The following is a 21,254-nucleotide window of genomic DNA, read 5'->3' on the forward strand; positions in this document are numbered from 1 at the left end:
TATCACCTTGTTTTGAATCTCGTAATTTGTTGTTGTTTAGGTTTTGCGAGAAATGTCTGTGAATTTCACTTAGAACCATTATGTTTTGGCGTAAAATATACATTCTCGTGTGACATTGTACTCTGGCCTCTCCAGTCGGACCTTCGCCCCATTTAAAGTTCAACAAATCAAAAGATTACGCCATCCTACCCCGGGAAACATTCGCAGTATAATACTTAGGGCTTTGCAACATATTCAAACATAGTTTCATATTAATTCCCGGGCGTCACAACAAACAGTTCTAAACAGCTTCGCCGATAGGAAAGTTAAAATAAAATGTATTAATTTTAAGACATATGCAGTCATCAGCGATCTTCAAGAATCTGTTTTCAACTTGAATTGTTGCTGTGCTGTGTTTTTTTTAAGAGTTTCGCCGCAAAACCACAGCGATAAAAGGAGGTAGGCTCTACAGAATGAATGAAATATGTCATTAATAATAATCTGATACAAATCTAACCCTGGCGAGCTAAACACCTTTCCTCCCAAACTTGATGCAACGTCATACTTTTGATAGCTATTCAGCTGAATCACACAAACAAACAAACTAGCAGTTTAGTCGGTAGATATTGCACAAAATAATATAACACAATAATGCTCCAGTTAATGGAATGAACAAAAACTACACAATATTCCTTGAATGAATGGAAATCTTAGATGATCTTGGAATCTCTATTCTTGTACTGATATTTCCTTGTGATGAATGGGATCCCATGTTTGTTGAGCATATGAATCCTCATGCTTTGTTTGATGCCATATGCACGGCCACATACTTTACATTTATGGGGTTTCTGCTTGATGTGGAAAATGTTGATATGCCTCTTCATATTGTTATACTGTAAGAGGTAAAATACCATGAACATTTCAAAATAGTAAACTATAAATTGAATAGAAAGTTATTTTTGAGTTATATATTGTCAATTTAAATGGATCTACTTTACAAAATACCCTGAAGTATAAGTCAAATTTTACTTAGTAAATTGGCAAAAAAATTAATTGGTATAACGGCATTTTGAACATACGAATGTAATTTTGAAAGCATGGTCCATAAAGTATATTCAAGAAGGCAATTGGCGGACAAGCTAACCACACACGATATAACATTGGTATAACAATTTGTTTTACAAGATAGTTCTAACATATTTAAAAAAAATCCAGTTCACCATCATAATTATCGTCATAAATTCAACATACCGCTGTGAATAGTCTGTTACAGAACGGACATTTACAACATTTCCTTTTGTGTTGATCAAATGCTTCCATGGATGAGAACAAGTGATTGCAAGTCACACAAACATGAACATTATTATCAATATTTATATCTGAAATAGAATAAAAAAGGATTAGAAAAAGAATATTCAGAGTTAAATATGACAATCATCAATCATGTTTTTAAGTCATTTGTGTTTCTCTGTAATTTTTACCCAAATTGTATATTTTTATGATTTTCTAAACATGGGCCAACTCTCGTGCCATGATATATTTTCTCGATTCTGGCTTGCAAACACCTTTTCTTTTTACTACATGACAAGGAAACTCATTGTACACTCAAGATTTAAATTGAGTTTATTCTCAAGTACAACGCTTAGTGAGATGGTACTTGAACATATGAGCTATGCCCAGACCCCAGAGGTAGGACACACGGTATGGCAAACTCATTCTTGGAATGACCTGATAATCATTGAATTCGTTCTTGTTTTTTGTTTTAGACGTTAGACAACAGCAATTAGGTGCTGATGGATAATTAGTGCTGTATTTGACGTTTTTGAAAATGATGTGTTATTAGAGTGTCATGTTGCGACATGAGAGAACCGGTTCTTTAAATTTTGAATCTCACCACCGGATATGCCCCTCTCAATTAACTACATTTTGTCCAGTTTGCGTCATATGCAGTGTTATAGTGCTTTGATTTGTGCCAAAAGGTCGTAGAGGTAGATTGGCTTACTTGCATTGGCTGGAGTCGGAACATGGTTTGCACTGCTGGGATAATCATAACTGTGTGTGGTGGCGAGTGCAGGTTGTATGGGATGGTACCTGTTACCTATTGAAATGAATGAAAGATTTTATTACAAACGTTAACATAGAATAAAAGTAGTGTGAAAATAACATGATGCAGATTTATGAATGTTAAGTCTGAGATGTTAGGGTTAGTATAGTAAACACAAAGCTCTATGTGAAAGAAAACACCTACATAGAGTATTACCTAACTGGAAAACTATACCATTCTAGTACAGATTTTATTGTCAACTGGATAATGTTTTATACAGATCAATATATTTTGAAACAGATTGAATTTGATAACGTAGTGAACTTAAGATGGCATCACATGATTTGTATTTGCTACATTTCTTCAAGTTGAAATAAGCTGTCAATTGTTAAAAAGATAATTTAAAATTGAAATTTTCTAAATTATTTCTAATATCAAGAATTTACTATTTAGAATTTATTTGAACATTTTATTCAATTTGGAAATCAAATGTTATGTTAAATAAGGAAATTCCCCCCATCTTGGTTTTTGGTTGGAAACTGGTTGAGGAGTAAATGTTGAAGATTCATGGCATCAGTTAAAGAAGCACAATTACGCCGACTATTCCTAACAATTTACATACCTTCCACTGTATTAGATAAATTTAGCAGATCAGCAAATGAGGAAATATCAACAGGATTCAATCCTGATATGTCAGTATGCTCATCAGTTGTTTTCATCTAAGAATAGGAAACATTGATTCTAGGATTCAGTATCACAGAATAGGTTAGAATCAGCCACTGGTGTGTTAGGAGATTATTCATTTTAGAAGAACTTTCGGTTTGACATTGCCTAGCCAATTTTTGGCGCTCTAGAAGTGTGTGTACCAATATGGCGGTAAATATTTTGTTCGCCCAATTCACATCAAGTTGTGTAAGGGACTGAATCCTTTGGGCAGGGGGTATATTCACTTGGCTAACACAGAGACAGACAGTCCCCAAACTCTCAATAAAACTAAAATAAGGAAAATCAGAATAAAATTATGGCCTAACCCTAACCTGACATACACACTACGGTCTACGGGAGTACCCAATTTTTTTACAATCCAGATGGCATAGGATTTCCGTCGTTTCATCCTGCTATTTGCTGCAAAAGAGTATTTTACACAACTTACATTGGATACTGATCCACTTGAGCATTCGCCATCTACCGGTGTACCAGGTGCACTATTTATGATTGTTGTCATAGTTTGTGTAGTTGGACACGATGACAAGTCAGATTGTGAAGATAGTTGGTCATCTGTGAGAGATTCAAAGAGTTTGACAATGTACTCATTTGGTGTTAAAAGTAATCAAAAACAAACAAATAAGATCAGATTTTCAGGCGTGGTCGTAAACATTATCTCGTTTTCACGTTCTTGAACTCTATTCGTTAGTTTTCAGTTGTGTTTCGGAAATTTGAATACAAATCAGATAATTCAATGATCACTCTGTCTTCCTAGGAGTTTTAATTCTAATTGCAGTAATAAAAAATTAGTGTAGAAATAGCTGTGATAGACTAGTCTAAAATTCTTTACCGGTACTTTTAAAAAACAGATTTTTGTATGCGATAAATCATAATGATAGTTTGAAACACGAACCTCATTTTACAGGCGCCAACTCGCAAAACCACTCTTAAAATAAGGCCCGAAAATTTTGCAATGGTAAAGTATAAGAAGAATTTTTCGGGGGTCAAAGATCGGGGAAAGTCCATTATGAGCTGCTATTCCTGAATTGAAAACTTATTTGAATGTTGAATGAAATCAATTTGAAATAGTCTGATTCGTTTTGTATCATTTTCTTAGATTGTGATTTAGAATTAGATTATGTAACCACACTCACTCATGAAAGGTGTCGTCATGGTAGCAGAGTCATCCTCACCATCCCCCTGAAGATTATAAAAAAGTGTTAAACGCTAATTCGGCCAAAAGGAAATATTGTACTATTTGAATTACACTCTTATTAGATAATAAAATGTGAATATATATTTGCTATCTGAAACACTCTACGACAGTGAGGAGTACAGCAATCCCTTCGTACATAACTATCCCATGCAAGATTAAAATTTATGAATCTCCGTAGGAATATCAGAGGTACAAAGGAAACTCTTGGCAAGAAGTGGCAGCGTGGAGGATTCCACTTACTTGGTCTGATAGGAAAGATTGTCGGATACTTTGTACTCTGCTGATAGTTGGCATGTCATCATCACTGTTTGTGCTTTGTTCATAGACAGGAGTAGAATGTGACAAATGAGAGAATGTTGAAGATGATTGTGCGAATTTACTAATTGTTCCATCTATAGTACTTGGATCAAACGCTAAAATTAAATACAGATTTAAAAAAGTATAGAAAATAAAAAATTAACTTGATAAACGACAGAAACATGATAACAGGAAATAAAACCGAATCATACAAAGATATACCTTGGAATATTTTGTTACGATTGTTAGTTTAAACTGTGAATAAACTGAAATCAAAAGAGTGAGAAAATACTTAATTCCAATATTAAGAGAAGTATTGTTGGAATCTGTACAAATTGCCTAACAAAATAGCATAACTGAGTTCCACAAAATACACAGAGGAATTCCTGAGAATGCTAATGACATTTGAAGTTGAAATAAATGCTCATTTACTAAAATAAGATTGTCGCCAAATTTTTCAAATTGTCATGAAATATCAGTTGCCTTAAACATTTTTGATGGTTTGAATATTTAATTGAAATTTGCATAGTAATAATATTACCAGCACCGCCCAATGTATTCATATATACAGCAGAACTGTTCGATTCTCTTATCAATGACTGGCACTCCATTTACATGTAACTTTCATTTTGAGTGGTTCCTCTACACTTGTTCAGTAGTACAACAAAGTTTTTTCACTAGATGCTTATTTATGTCTTTTGCTCTGCACAAGGCCCTTCAGGCAGCCACTGATATCTCACAACATGCGAAGAGTTAATTTTATTCAGATGAATTGCAATCTTTCCGGTTCTGCATTGCTTACTCAATTTATTGCACCCGGGGTGGGATGGGGCGCATTGAATTGAACCTAAGATGTGCAACCTGTAGTGTCAAGTCAACACAGTTCAAATCAGACATAATTTCAATATATTATAAATCCGAAACACCTTAGAGCAGGGGTTCCCAAGTTTTTTTCAGGACGACCCCAAAGACAACTTTCAAGTGTCCAGAGCGACCCTAGGTCAATATATATATATATATATATCATGAAACTTCAGAGCTTCTTTCCCTGGAATTGGTCATGTGGTGGTATTAAGTAAAATAAGCTAAAACCGAACAGTGATGTTACAATAAGCACCTACATTTTCTATAGCAGGGATGGCGAACCACTGACCCGCGGGTCACAAATTGACCCACCGCGTGTTATTCGTGACCCGCTAAGGCACGGATAAAATAAAAATAAAATGCTATCATATCAGTGATAAAAATTGATAAAACCGGCCTTAAAATATTCTAGCAATAACTATTATATCGCTCATATTCAATTTGTTGATTTCGGGCCGGTAAAGGTAATTTTCAAAATCCCTAAACTTGGACGCAGGTCTGCACCGCTCTGTATCGTTGTCCAGCTATTGGCTCTGACATCGTTTATGACATAACAATGCAATTGATGTCCATTTTTCGCAACGTCTTATCTCTTTCGGAAGTGCATCTCCAGACTGATTTAGGGGTTATACAAATAATAATACGAAGCTATATGCTTCTCTGCATTTTATCGTCTACGATGTCGTTGAGAAAACAAAATCATTCAGGCTTAAAATAAAAATTTAGAAATCTGAAATAACAATGGGGCAGTGTAAAAGTGCCTTAATGTGGTTAAAAGCTGATCAAAAAATATAACATTATCAGAGTGGAATTCCTATAGCAATTAACCCCCAAATGTATTTACTATATTCCCTCTAAATTCTATTGGACCGTAAAATAATTTGCCGTTATCAACCTAAACGTTTTTAGTAACTCAGATGCGTGTTTTCGTACTCTAATTTCATAAAATCGAATGGCATAAAAAGTGATAGAAGTGCTGCATAAGTGAAGCCCAAAACTACACCGACAGAAGCTTATAAGATTTGTTTCAGAAGTTTTTATAGATACAAACATTGAATAAATATCTGTGACCCACTCTCTTATGTTCCGCGATAAAAATGTGATTTTTGACCCATTCATTGAAAAAGGTTCGCCATCCCTGTTCTATAGCATAAGCATAGAGCGATGCCTATGGGCCTGTTTTACAGCAAGGTAAAAACTGCTAAATTTAACATGGTTTGTCAAATCTTAGATGTTTTGTACATCCATCCTCTACCATACCTCAGCGACCCCACCGACCCCATGAACTGTTTGCGACCCTACCTACTTTTCACTCCGACCCAATTTGGGGTCGCGACCCTAGTTTGGGAACCCCTGCCTTAGAGCATTGATTTGAACAAGTAAGATGGTGCGGTACCTACATGTCGACATATCAAGGTTTGCTATGGTTGGAAACAGTGTTACTGTGGTCGGTATATTCAATGATATAACGTCTTCTACACTTGTTGATACCAATGATGACTGATGTGGAAAACCATTACTGAGCGACACTTCAGCATTACTGTAAACAAATGATAATAAAACTACCGAGTATATCCATGGAAAATCAGATAGATTAGTAGTATATTCTTCTTTTATCAACTTCTAATTAGCCAACTTAATTAACTGTGATCTCTCATGAATAAACTCATGATTATCAATGGGATGTTTTGCTGACCAGACAGAATTTGAAGCTTCAAAATGTTTTGCTAAGTCCTAGCTTTTTCACTCATGTGTAAGTGCAACAATCTTTAGACATTACATTAAGTATGAGAATTGAATCGAAAAGAATTCTTATATTAAATCATCAGAAATAAAAATAATTATAGTTGGAATGCACAACTGGTAACAAGAAAATTGTTCGCTTCTTAGTAGCACACGTTGAACAATGAATAAGCCCGGTACCAACCACTACTTATCGTGTTTCCCCGAAAATAAGACGAGTCTTGTTCAAATTTGATTGAAAAAATACTACTAGGGCTTATTTATGGGCGCTTTTTTCATTTTCATTTATCAAAATGAAAAATTACAAATTAGAGAATTACGAGATTTTCAAATATACAAATATTACAAAATATGAAAACTGATATCCATTTACTTATAAATAACACATTTTAATTAGAAAAACTACTAAAAATAGATTATTCAAAAATGACCATATCATCACCCTCTGGAATGTCTTGCAGGTCACTAGATTAATAAATTTCAAAAGAGATTTCATTTACCGGTAACTGATTGACTAGGTCTTATTTTAAGGGGAGGGTTCATATTAAAATCATTTTTAAAATGCAGGCTAGGTCTTGTTTTCCAGGAAACACGGTACTACCTAATACAAGTACATAACAGGAAAAACATCGTACCTTATTGGTACTTTTTGGTTGCTGTGTATATTGGCATATTGTTGCATTTCGAGAGAAGATAAGTCGAGCAAATGATTCGAATTTGCATGATGATTATAAGAAGATAATGGCTGTGTTAGTTGTTCTGTTGTATTTATAGTGTTCGGAGTATCTCGATGCAATGTTGGTAATTTCATACAATCTGATGTTGTTAGGTGGTAGCGAAGTGATTGCTTGATAGCATATCTGAAATAAAACACAACACTATTAGAAATACGGGGTAGGATAAGATGTGTTGCACCACAAATACCATACGAGTCAGTTACTTATTAACTGATATTAGATGGAAATACTGATAGATACCGTCCAAGGCGTCCATTATGTCAATCAAATTCCTTATGCTGTAGATATCTAATAAACAGCAGATTATGAAATATAGACAGAAGATTGGCAACATTATGATTGCAGTATTATGATATCTACACCATTGGTGATATTCTAATGATTAAATTTGTAAAGAATTTGTTTATAGAGATTAAAGAAAACAAGATGGCAGATATTATTGGAAAAGTAATTTGTCTACCGATTACCGATTTGGCATTAATACAGACAGCTATGTGAAAATTTTACCAAATTTGGGGTGTTTCATAGAGTTCAATGTAGAATATTTTATACAGAAGACAGCAATACTCGAATATTCGGTTTTGAACACCCCTGGATTTAAACTTACGTTTTATTACACTTTGGACAGGAATACCGATGACCAGTTGTGTGTTTGATTAAAATATGACGCTGCAGGTTGGCTTTTTTGCTGAACGGTTTCTCACAGTGAGAACAAGTGTAAACTTTCCTAGGTCGAACCTAACATATTGAATATAAAAGAACATGAATGCAAATGTATCACATAAGTCAGTGGTTCCCAAATGGTGCAGCGAGTTGCCAATGCCTGCCACAAAATCTAACAGAATTGATTTTTTTCACATTTCAATAGCAAATCAGGCAGAGATGGGGAAGAGAAACCTTCTCACTTTACTCTGTAGGCATACAGTACAAATCAATAATCCTAAAATTGAGTTTTATTTAAAAGTAGCATTTTTTATTAAGCGCGCTTTGACCCTGATAATTAAGCGAGGCACGAGCAAAACATTTGGGAACCGCTGACATGGATAATTTATTACTGATGTACCTAAGTAAAAAGAGACACAAGATTGGCAGAAAGATACAGCTCAGTGAGCAAGCCAAACAGTTTAATCGAGAACAGACTCTGGTATTATTGTCTCATCTCCTTTTATGAAGGTGATGAATATTTTTGCCAGCATGGATAGGTTGCTGTTCGGATCAATAATTGTGCCGAATTTGATTTTACAGTATATCAATTTTTGTTTTTTGCTCTTCTTTGTGAATTCTATAGCCCTAACGGAAGTAATTTTAGACAGTTAAGTAGAATCATTACAGACCTATTTTTAAAATTGGGATAGAGGAAAGAAATAGTACTTATATATTTATGTCGGTTGAATAGATAGGAGACTATAGGGATTAATTTTGTCGGAAGTTATGGCCTCTGTTTTAATGGATGTGCTGATTGATTAGCAAAGATATATGTACTGGGATTTTAAAATAAGGTGGAAGAACTGTACCATGGAAAAAATTCTATATTAAAAACCTCTCGCGCAACAAAACCGGTAGTTTCACACCTGTGAGTGTGGACCCACACAGGGTAGGGGTGTGATAGTATGCATGTTCCCATATTCCTAAGATGCTTATCATGATGTACCAATCAATCAAGGAATGATTCGATAATTTTGTATCAGAACGTCATAGAATATATTAATGAAAAATTACACCAATCCAAAGTAGACACTATCCCAAGTATTTCATACACAAACCTTCACATTAAAATTTTGGGCGTTTGAATTATGACTGAAGCATGGTTGAGTTGCACTGGAAGAACTTGTTGCATTTGTAACTAATCCTGTTGGTTTCTTTCCTTTTGTATGTGTTGCAATAGAATACACAGACCTGACCTGTCAAAACAACAATATCTTAATTAGTTTCGGGTCTTTTTATGTAGGAAATGCTTTAATTGTTGATATTGGTATGGGAAATTGAAACTACTATTTCACACCTTGATAGAGAAATAACAGAGAAATTAAGGTTAATTCTATAGAGATAAACACAAGGAACAACATTCCCTGAATTTGAACTCACAATAAAATATTTTTTTATTAAGTTGACACGTTGATGACGAGCATCTTTTGAAAGTTTGAATCAAACATGTTCATTCTAAACATTGTTAATATCAATGTCCTAGGCAATCCGGATAAAAACTTACTTGGAGTGGCTCTGCCATAGAATGAAGTTCATTTCTGCAATTGGTTGGTGATTGTACAATACAGCTAAAAAAGTAAATTCATGTATAGTAAGCAATGTTAAAAAAAAAAACTTCAAAATCATGAAAATCAATGAGGTAGTTCATTTTATGTCAGCACAGAAAAAAATTATTCTAGAAATTAGTGACTTACTATTGTCATGCCAAATTGTAAGCCAGATTAACAATAGATGTAAGTAAGTAAATTGACTATAATCACAGCAATGTACATTTTACAAATACCTACTGCTACAGTCATAACTAATCCATACCTAGATGACGTAACTCTTGATCTCATCGGCCATCCATTAGAATGAGTGTCTGGAAGCTTCTCAAATCCAAGATGATGTGACTTACCAGTGACATGTTGCCGATAATTGCCTGAAAATAAGACAGACATTAGAGTTATTAGGAGATTTAAAATATAGCAAAAATAGAAATAGTAAAAAAAAAGAGAACCAAAACCTCTCATTTGCTCTTTATTTGTTTTAAACATTAACAATATTTTGTTTCTCCAGTTTTCCTCGCTCAAGCAATGTCACACGCACTCAGAAGCAAAAAAAACACATTTCGGAACAAAGTCATGAGCGAAATCCTACACCGGTTATTGTGAGACATTGGTTATTGTGACGAATCAATTCTAGACAATATGACATATATGGAATTGAGAACTCCAAAGAGGGAGCGCACTGACAGTAAGTAACGAATCTCGGAGGAAGCAGATTGGATAGCATAATCAGCAGAATGCAAATTATCTGCTTGAATTTCGAAAGTTTGCATTCCCATCCAGTAACTGGAGCACTTTATACATGCAATCTAACTATGAAGACTAGGTTAAGAAGATCTTATTAAATAAAAATTCAAGAGTGAATGCAACCGCACAATTTTCACAAAAAAAATCATAATTAATAAGAATGGAACAAAATAGAAAGGGCAAAAACTGATTAGCACACCAACCATTCTGTCATGCGGTAATTAATACAAATAGGACAAATAACTACGATAGTTCCAGTATTTCAACGATCAAAGCATGCAATAACTACCATTGGAAACGTCAGAGTCCTTTTCCAAGTTCTGACCAGAATCTTGTGTTATTTCACCAGTAACGCTATTCTCATCAGCACAATCATTCAAATCCACATACAGAATTTTATTGGTTGCTTGATTGTCTGCCTCAACCTCTGCATTGTTTTGTGGCTTTTCGGCATCAATTAATGTTGGTAATATGGTTTCATCTTCTATCACTTTTGTGCATAGCTTTAAAATAATATGTTTGTCATTAAGCAATGTTCTATCATCAGATTGGCACAATGTCACAAAGTAGGAAAACCAATCTTCTACTACATAATACAAAAAGCAAAAAAACAATTAGAACTTTTGAAAAATCGCAAATTTACTTGCAATTCTAATTATTTCATCAATGGATTAAATTTAATAGCTATTAGAAGACAAAATAGTGTGAAAGTGTGCAAAGGTTTTCATTACACTCAGTATGGTTGGGCAACTGCTGAGCCAGACTTAGTCATATTAACATATATCCACTTACTTCAACAATACCAGAAATTTGTAATTTTCTTGAAGTCCTAAGAATATCGTTAAAATTCTCTTTGACTACGTGAAGGTTAGATGTGTAGATGAAGTTGAGAATGACCAGAAAAGTACTTTTCTTTACTGATGACAGAATTATTTCCTTGACATTGCATGCCTGAAAAATTGGTCCTTATTAAAGAGTAAGTAAGGATTAGAAAGAAAAAAGCTCAAAGCTTTTTGAGCGAGAAAATGAATTTGATAAAAATGTAAAAAGTTACTTAAACTGTCATTAAAGATTCAATCCATCCTAAAATATCTCCTAGGCTCCTATCTAGGAGTTGGAAACAACTTATATTAAATTTATCGATCAGTTTACCTTTGATTTAGCTTCATCCTCATGTTGTCCATTTTCAAATAAAGTGTGAAAATACGAGCTGAATGAGGCAAGTACAGCTTTGTGTGCTGGAAATCTTTCATTCTCTATCACAAGCCAAACATCACATAAATTCCCGTATTTTTGTTGCTGGTGCAATGCCTGGAAAAAGGAAATGATAAAATAGTTAGTGTGTGCTTATTACAAGAGCTACATTATAAATAAGATTAAGATTTTTGGTAACAATCAAAAAGAATGAAAATATATAAAACATGCAGCCAACAGGTGAAAGCTTGATCTCGTAAAGATATCGTGAAGTAATCGAAGATTCAAATTTATTTTAATTTTTTATGTCAAATTTGTTTATTCTTTATTCAGGAAGTTTTATTTGAAAAATGAACAATTTGATCAAGATAGTCTCTCTGTATCACAGAAAAATCGTTCATTTCATTTTTGAAAATGGGAAAAAATGACCAAACAAATCCCAGATTATTTAAGTTTTCATAAATTTTTTAAAATCAAACACATTCAATATACTGATATATTGACTTCTATATGTTCTTCGTTGAACAAGTCTTCAATCAAATTTATATTCGCTATTTAAAATATTACTTCAGAATGCATATGGAGAAGTAGATTGGCCAAAGATTATCCAAACTCGGCCATATACTTGTAGATATTGCAATTAAAAATCTTGTACATTATTCTGTTACAAATATGTAGCCAATATTTACAGAAAGAAGTGCTCGATCATGATCTTTTGCCACGAGTGGAGCGCTTTGCAAATATATATTGTCAATTGCCGAACATTCCTCATTCAAATTGGACATTTTCTACCACTGAGCAAACTTTTCAAACTACATTCTGTATATTCAGATATTATAAAATAAGTTTATTTCAACTCCATAATCAGCAATAATTTTTAATAATTTTGTAATAATTCCCAAACAAGAGTGAACAGTATTTAATTTAACAGTATAAGGACAAAAAATGATTTCGCCAAGTTGATTATAATTGGAGTCAAGTGCCAAATTCAGAAATTGCGCAACCAAAGTTGAGTGCATGAAGAGGTGGGCTGAACCTTTTCATTCACCAAAGACATGTCAAAATATGGCCAAATTGTAGTACAGATTACATTAATTCAGTAATAATTAAATATTCTGATATTACTCGGGCCGGAAAGATTCGGAATAGCCTAATTTGATTTTTTGTAAATAAATTCAATTTTTCATAGTTAATCATTTTCGAACATATGTTATTATTCATAATAGTTCTCCATCCAATATTAGTCTATATTAAAATTCTTGCTCCCGACTCTGAAGAACTTCGATTATTTCAAAGACGTACCGGTATGTTAACAAAATTGCAAATATTGCCAATATAACCTCATAATGTTTGAATATAAGACTTTTCAAATATTCAATATTTCCATATCATTTCATTATAATAAGTTGCAGCAATACTTTCAAATCAAAAACTAAATATAAATCCTGCGATAGCGTGATGTCCCAATGTATTAGTTTTCGTAGAAAGTACATTTTGTTTGACCCGAAAACACTTTATGAAATTCGGGAATATAAGTTTGATATTTGGCTGGCATGACAGTGTCCCTGGGCCTGCACCCTGTGTACGCTTATGAAACAGACTTGAAAAAAAAAAGTTCTAATCGAAATATTGCATATCCAGATCATCATAACAGTACGGCAAACTGCAGGTACCGGTACATCGTACTTGGTGCTTTTTAGATACGTTTGTGACTAAATTGACGAATGCGCGATGTACTAACATAACCTCTATTTTTTTTTTGCGAAATACCGCAGGACCGAATTAAAAATAGGTGCAATTCCTAAATATGCAATAACGAGGTGCAAAAGGCCATTTTGCAAATTATTGAACTCACATAAATTAATTTACGATTGTACGGAGAATTGCGAGAAGCAGAAAACAAGTTAACCATGTTGATAAAATTGTAGAAATGCCAATACAGCCAGAAGAGAAACAACAGCTAAGAAAGAGGAAGCGCGAGTACCAAATCTGCAGATAAGAAAGAGTAAGTTGCTTTATGTTAAAAAATGGACACACGTCAGGGTTCTAATTATTTAGTTAGGATTCTTGGGAGTTGTGCGCACTCGCTTGTTGCATGGTTTACACAAATCGCAAGATTAGAGGAACGTTTTAACAGGGATGGCGCGATAATTCAAGAATAATTTGCCCCATACTGACGTCAGATGGAATTCCTGTAATATGCAGCTATATCGCATGGATTGGGCGGTCAGATCGAGTTTTATAAGAGGACTTGCACGGGTCACGTGACTTTGTTTACTGGACGGCAAAAAAAACAAAAACGTCCATTTGGCTGCTGTCAGTTGCAAGTCGGATTATACGTTTCCGTTTTGTTTGACTGTTGAAAATGATTATTTCGTATTGTTCCGTTGTATGTACGTGTAGTATATAGACAACGAAATGGATTTTCACTTATATTCCACTGTTTTCAAAAGATCCGGAACGTCGCGCAATGTGGATACCATCTATTGGCAGGACTGCTTGGTGTCAAGTCCAAAAGTCATCTCGCTTGTGTTTCACTGTTTGCGGACAGAACTTCGTTGATGGTGATTAATAATGTGTCGTTATCAATTTCTTTAAATATTCATAAGCTTCCTCATTTCAATCAATGAGCATATATTACCATTCTATGTCGGGATTAGTTAGCCAGTTATTTGTTTCCAGAAGCATGGGCTTGATGGTGGGGGATGTCGTAATCGACCAACGGTCGTGTGAACCATACTGAGTGGGAGGAGAGCTGCAATCCTCTCGCACATTACTATCCCCGCCTGGGATTGGAACCTGTGAAACTACCAGGGGGATCAGAGATGCGATGGCGAGCGTATTCCAAGATGGCGAATTCAATTGAATTCTGATTATTTTTTGCATGAGCACTAGCGTTAAACTTTAGGTATCTATTCAACTTTTCACACTTACTAATAGTTTACCTGCTAACTAGGGAAACAATACCTCATGGCAATTGATGATTAATTCCTTACACAAGTCAAGTGCGCGGCGGTGTGGCTCAACGGGCTAAGCGTTAGGAATACGCTCGCCACCGCACCTCTAACTACTCTGCGTGGGTTCGCAGGTTCGAATCCCATGCAGGGATGGTCATGTGCGAGAGGATTGCTGGACTCCTCGCCGTTGTTGGGTGGTTCACGTAACCGCTGGTCGGTTACGGCTTCCTGCACCACCAAGTCCATGCTTCCGAAAAAAATAAAAAAAATACAGTAAATCTAATCCCATACCCGACTTGGAATGGTAACCGGACGAGAGGCCGTGGTTCGCCATATGGATAAGCCGTCTTATCGGCTTTTCTCTCCCCCGGGATAAATATGTAAATCCTATCCCATCCTATCCTAAGTCTGCAAGTAGGCCTACGCCTAGGCCTACCAATAACAGTAGTTTGTCATCTGCTTTCCATCAAAACAAAATATAATTGGGCCCTTTACCACGCATTTTTGTGTCCACGGATTGTCATGATATTTTCTGAGTAGTATTGCTTTTATTTCGCCAACACAATCACAGATTAAAATGATCACAATTAAATTAATAATAAAGCAAAGCGATGAATATTCATTTTTCATTTACTAATATATTTTAAATATATTTTTATTAAGTACTGAATCAAGTTCTACTTTCTGGAAATTTATAACAGATAGTGAGATTTTTCTAACAACGATAACAAATTTGCAAGATCGCAAAAATATGTAACAAAACCAAATACGAGAATATCGGTCAGAGACCGAAGACTTATTGATCGAAAGTTAGGGGTCCCCCAAACAGCGCTCTTACTCCATAGTGACAACGTGTGTCCCATAACTAATTAATTTTTAACTCGCTAATTATATGACATAATTCATCGAAAATCAATAGTCTACTGATCCAAGCTATGATGAATGCACATGCAAAATTTGGAGCGGATTCGACCTCGCTTTCGTGAGATATCGCGTGCATCTAACAGACAAATATCTATCACTATACTTACCGATCTTAAGATCGATAAGTAATAATCGGGCAACATAGTCTCACATTATTATGTTCACAGATTGCCGATTGGCATTTTAAAGAATAAATGCTTTCACCTTGTCGTAAGTCGAAGCAACCGCGAGTTACCATGAACACAATTAAATTAATATAGAAAGACATTGGATTGAATATTGTGCGACAGAAAGCCAATAATACATTAAAAAAGTCGGCTCTTTTTAACGAACGCAATTACGATTTTGAAATTCGTTACAATTCTGTTGTATTTGATTTTATTGCTTCTTCGCACAGGTTGTAATAAACGCACTTTGAGTCCGCAAAGGTTTTCGCGTGTGAGAAAATAGTCCGCGACCAAAAAAGGTTGGGAAACGCTGATATAATTAATCACTACGGTCGAATTACATAATTTATTTTGGTTTACTTGATTTGATAATACGCAAATATTTTTGTAAAATTTCATTATATATGTCTTCCTGAGTTATATCTTCAAACCCAGACATCTCCAAAGCACTGCAATATCTTTCCGGATCGATTTGCCATTTCTGTAAAAGTCCATCTTTCACTCGTTTGTTAAGACTTTCCAAGTTCATTCCTGCTACCATAACACCTCCAGGTTTCATCACGCGTTGAATTTCGTTTAATGACGCAATAATATCAGGCCAAAAATAGAAGCAATTTGTGTGAAACACACCATCAATAATATTGCTATGTAGCGACATCTTCGCAACGTCTTCGTTCAAAATCATTAGTTTTCCTTTCGAAATGTGACTTTTGAAAGATTTTCTGGCATCATTACAGATATCGCTCGAGTAATCTACGCCGAATACTGTGCCTTTTCCTTTTGTTGCAATGTTTTCCAGCGCAGTATTTAATCCATAACCTGAAAAGAGAATATCAAAATAATCATAAAATATATACTATCCTGGCATAGTAATAAAAAACGCGCATGAAAAGTTTAAACACAGCGATAACATATATTCGTGACCTATTGCTCCTGAAGTTTCATATTAATGAATTGTTAAGAAGCCCAAATTCATTATTACCAAGACCAAATCCCAGTTCCAAGATATTCTGGTCCGGAGTCGCAGCCAAAGCTCGGTAAGTCGATTCTTCAAGATGGAGGTTGTGCTTTAATATTATTCTTCTTGCAATGAATCCCCAGATTCCCTTCGTTGGTTTTCTCATTTGTGAACTTATATATTTAGCTCCAATTACCATTTTGTGTGGTCAAATGTACTAATAATATTGAGACATATCAGTCTGACAGGTAAAGATAAATTATTTTCATTGGGCATGTTACAATACAAACTATTAGATTCAATCAGTTGAGAGCCTACAATGAATAAAACGATTCATCCGCTTGCTGAAATTGTCTACCAACACATGCACACACACATATATACACATACATAAAAATCTACAGCAGTCATTCTTTCGTAGTAGAGTTTACTACTAATACCTTATGTCTCAAACTCTAAATGCCCTCAAAAATGTCGTGCTACTCACTTGCGTGAATCTCACTACACGCGAATATCCAAACTCCTATTATACCCATCGTTGTCAATAAAATAGCATGAATTCCCATTCATATATACAGTAATATGCCTAATTTAAATTATTGCCACACAGTGTTGATCCATCCTAATCAAGAACTGTAGGACACGACATTTTTGAAACATCGTTCATTTATAATGTATTTGGATATCTTTCACACTGTGCCAGCTTTCAAATGTACGTTTGGTTTGCTCGGATAGATATAAGCGCTAATATGTAGCATCCACCTAAAACTATAAACTACTGCGTGTGTGTCACAGACTCACAACCCAGCCGCCTGAGAACTCTTGTACTATTTGCTATTTGTTGCACTGAATTCTAATTACAATCTAATACGCAGATCAACTAGCAACTCCTATGGCATTGCGAACGAATGTCTCTGTAAACATGCAGTATTTGTTTTGTCGTATGCTCAGGCATACGTCACTCACGTTACGCGGTTCTGTTAGTGATGAGCTATGCTATGTTCTGAACAGGGCCATATCTACCATTAGCAAGGTACATTGATGCCTAGGGGGCATCGTCATATTTTAAACTATCATACATTTTTAAGTTGTTTTTAATTTGTGAACAATTTCCGGTTCGACGTTCCAATATACTTTTGACGTCGTTGTTAAAGAGGGGCGTCCTCATCGTCTAAATCCGGCCCTGGCTCTATGTCTAAATCATGCGAATGCTAAATTCTTTAAAAATCAGCAATCTTAGGTATGATTGTTCAACAGCACATCTAAACTGCCAGCCATATAATAAGTTTTATCTGTAATCGTGCTCAATAGTCCGATTGTAATGCTATAGTATTACGTAAATATTGATCACGTTCGATGCGAACTCTCTTTTGTATTTTTGCGGCTTATACAGTACTTGTGTCTACTAGATCATAGGTTCTCAAAGTGCTCCGTACGGAGCCCCAGTGCTCCGCAAGAGAAACCCAGGGGCTCCGCGAGCTATTCGATTACTTTTTAAAATACTGACTAATTTCGTAACTGTTCAAAGAAGCAATAACAGCTTTGATAATATATGACAACAGTATAGCCTCGAAATATGGCAAAGAGGCGGAATTAAAAAATGACATTATTTATAAGCAGGAGCGCAGCAAGGATTCTTAGAGGGAGGTGGTTCAAAATTGGAATCGGAAATTTCCGCGCAACATTTTTTGCGATTAAAAAAACGGATAACGAGATTTCTGTTGCGTAAAATATTCAATCCATGTCCATGTCCACATATTCAATCGTTACTCACGTTTGATTCGAGATTACTATTAGGATTACTAAAATGAAAGCATACTATTCTAAAATAACATAAAATACGTGATAAACTGCCAACTATAAATAAATTGGAGTCGTATTTTTGCGATCTTGGAATTTGTCAAACTTGATTCGTTCTTTCGCACTTAAGATTATTTTCAAGCAAGATATCGCCGTTTAAAAAATCGCAATGTCTGGGCAAAATACGAACAATTGAAATTTATTTTATTGCATTCGGCTCCGTTGGTAGTTTCAGAATGAAAAAGGGTACATCGCGGATCGCGCGCACAATTGATTGCGTGCGGCTCCGTCGGTAGTTTCAAAATGGGAAAAAAAGGTACATCGCGCGCACAATTGACTGTGTTTCGATTTCGCAGTTACTACTACGATGAAAACCTAACATAACACCAAATTTTGTGATTTACAATGTCTATAAAAGCGTTTTCAATCTGAGGCGAGTCTGCTGAAACCAAACGTGTGATCTTCCATTTCAAGTTTTAGTTTTAATATTTTAGAATGCCGCTTTTCAATCAAGAAATGTGAGTTGCGGATTTACCTCTTTATTAATTATTATTTTTAGCATTTCATCGTCGATGACTATAATATGGTAACATATTTTTCACATTCAACTGATGATTCCCCACGAGAACAAAAAAGCAATTAACGTCGTCATTGTGTAACAATACATGTATATGCCGATCGACCCCTAATTTATTAGTATGTTTGTCAAGTGTCAAATTCACAGCTTTAGTATATATATATAATTTATGCTTAAAATTTAGTTTTATTTATGACTTGCATCAACCCTATTAAAAAAGGTTCAGCATTTAAATTGGGTAAAGTACTTTTAACTTGCTCAGGAATATTAATCTGAAAGTAACAATTTTAACATTTATTTTGGGGCTCCGTGAATAATAGTCAACCTTTTCAAGGGCTCCGCAACACCAAAAGTTTGAGAACCCCTGTACTAGATAACAATGCCGCGTCAAAGTATGACCTTTGCAGCCTAGAAAATAGAGCAAAATAGGAACCGCATTTAGTATTGCTTGTAACTGATGAGTGGAAGAGTAGCAATCTTCTGAACCTTTTACTTTTCATCATTTCTTTTATTCACAAACATAGTCATCTACTAAGCTGTATACTGCATACTAATCCGTTTTCTGACTGTTTGCAACACAAAATTATCTGCTAACCATGCATGTTAAAAATATGTTGAGATAGTGATTAGCATATGTGAAAATTAGCCATAAGCGATACAAATTGAGATACCAAACTGGCTTCAATACATCATCGTTGTGGTGTTGGTGTTTGTTCACAGTGTAATAATTAGATACACAAGGTACTGTGGTACTGCGTACTCCACCGTTTACGTGCCATTTTAATGTTCACTATGACAAGTCGTGGTGTTCTTATGTTCAATATAGCCTGGAATCTGTATCCTGTTATTCTTCATAAAAATACTTTAAAATTTATTGCAATTATAATTAATGAAACAAAACGTAAGTAGTCGTAAACGTTTATACCTTATCGATAGGTTATTTGACGTTTAATTTTGAATTATAAGTTTTTATACCTGTCAATTTTCATCGCAACTAATAATATTGCCATGAATATCAGATTGCCTGCTTTTGCTTAACTTTTCGTATGTGCTTTTGAATTTGAGCGTTTTTTCCGATTTATTTAATGATTTAGGTTTAAACTATTTTATATTCAAACTCCGAAGTATGATAACCCTTTATCATTATAACGCTACTAGCCTCGATATACAACCACATGGTAGAACTAGAGAGCAGAGAAATCTTTAGGATATCGTATCGATGGAAACGTGAACCCAATTAACCGGGCAAACGTGAAAAACTATATTGAATTTCTATCCCATACAAAAAAATTGAAATATTTGAGATCGACTGATAACAAATAGCTCAACCTTGTAGTTATAATTACATCAGCCATTCTGCTCCTGATATTTTTGCAACAGTTGCTAAGCCTAGGTTTGATTTAACCTGGTATGCTCTATTTGTAGACATTGAGTTTTCAAGAAGATAGTCAAATTAGTAATCTGTAAAGAACCTGCACGTCAAATTTCCCAGCATATCATATCCTACAAATTGTGAAGCAGTTGGTTATTGCTAATATCTAGACGTATATAATTTATCACTTTGTATCATAGCGTATTGAAATTTTAAAAATATTTTGACGAAAAAATTTTTGGGATCCGAATGGTTTTGCTGCAAGATAAAACAGTCGTTTGTACTCTCTCTTTCGTCAATTCATATTTAACAAACAGCAGATTAACGTTGTTATTATATCTTAACATACAAATATCATATGCTCAGGGCCGATTTGACCGATTTTATCAAATTGGGCCCCGTCCTTTTCTGTATTATGAGGTACAAATTCCTGCTGAAAATGAAAAGTGAAATAAACTTTCTCATAATATTAATTTGTCATGCATGGTAAATTAAATTATCGTTATGTCGCCAATAACAATTAAATTCTTCTGTTCTTCTTTATTTCAGAAATTTAGATTAACATGTTATTAAATGTCAATTTTTGGGGTTTTTATGTATGTTTTTTTTATGAAATATGAAAATCCATCAATTTAACTATAAAGAGTAGGGGCCCCGCCATCGGATTTCAAAACGGGCCGCGCAATTTCTAGCACCGGCCATGCATATGCTACACAGGAAA

The 21,254-nt window shown here is 34.7% G+C and overlaps 2 protein-coding genes across 2 annotated transcripts; both read right to left on the reverse strand.

The window, feature by feature from the left end:
- Window positions 1–584: 584 nt before the first annotated feature.
- LOC120336583 (uncharacterized) lies at window positions 585–12,623 on the reverse strand. Its single transcript, XM_039404292.2, has 17 exons — window positions 12,468–12,623; window positions 11,737–11,895; window positions 11,377–11,535; window positions 10,874–11,087; window positions 10,103–10,211; window positions 9,795–9,858; window positions 9,349–9,486; window positions 8,193–8,323; window positions 7,484–7,708; window positions 6,506–6,645; window positions 4,185–4,357; window positions 3,883–3,928; window positions 3,177–3,301; window positions 2,646–2,742; window positions 1,982–2,077; window positions 1,231–1,358; window positions 585–872 (listed from the first exon to the last, which is right to left on the reverse strand). Exons 1-17 carry the CDS (start codon window positions 12,561–12,563, stop codon window positions 690–692), a joined length of 2,283 nt encoding a protein of 760 aa, XP_039260226.2. The 5' UTR covers window positions 12,564–12,623; the 3' UTR covers window positions 585–689.
- Window positions 12,624–15,225: 2,602 nt separating this feature from the next.
- Window positions 15,226–17,019, reverse strand: LOC120336418 (putative methyltransferase YdaC). The gene is made up of 2 exons (XM_039404094.2): window positions 16,809–17,019; window positions 15,226–16,645 (listed from the first exon to the last, which is right to left on the reverse strand). Exons 1-2 carry the CDS (start codon window positions 16,981–16,983, stop codon window positions 16,173–16,175), a joined length of 648 nt encoding a protein of 215 aa, XP_039260028.2. The 5' UTR covers window positions 16,984–17,019; the 3' UTR covers window positions 15,226–16,172.
- Between the last annotated feature and the right edge of the window lie 4,235 nt (window positions 17,020–21,254).

This window comes from Styela clava, chromosome 2 (assembly GCF_964204865.1).
Source record: "Styela clava chromosome 2, kaStyClav1.hap1.2, whole genome shotgun sequence".
Lineage (NCBI taxonomy): Eukaryota > Metazoa > Chordata > Ascidiacea > Stolidobranchia > Styelidae > Styela > Styela clava.

Coding starts and splice junctions, on each gene's coding strand:
- LOC120336583 (XM_039404292.2), bottom strand. CDS start 12,563: ATGTCCAATTTGAATGAGGAATGTTCGGCAATTGACAATATATATTTG. Junction 6,646..7,483: donor AACCAAAAAGTACCAATAAG/GTACGATGTTTT, acceptor ATTTGTTTACAG/TAATGCTGAAGTGTCGCTCA. Junction 4,358..6,505: donor AAACCTTGATATGTCGACAT/GTAGGTACCGCA, acceptor ATTTAATTTTAG/CGTTTGATCCAAGTACTATA.
- LOC120336418 (XM_039404094.2), bottom strand. CDS start 16,983: ATGGTAATTGGAGCTAAATATATAAGTTCACAAATGAGAAAACCAACG. Junction 16,646..16,808: donor GGAACTGGGATTTGGTCTTG/GTAATAATGAAT, acceptor TTCTCTTTTCAG/GTTATGGATTAAATACTGCG.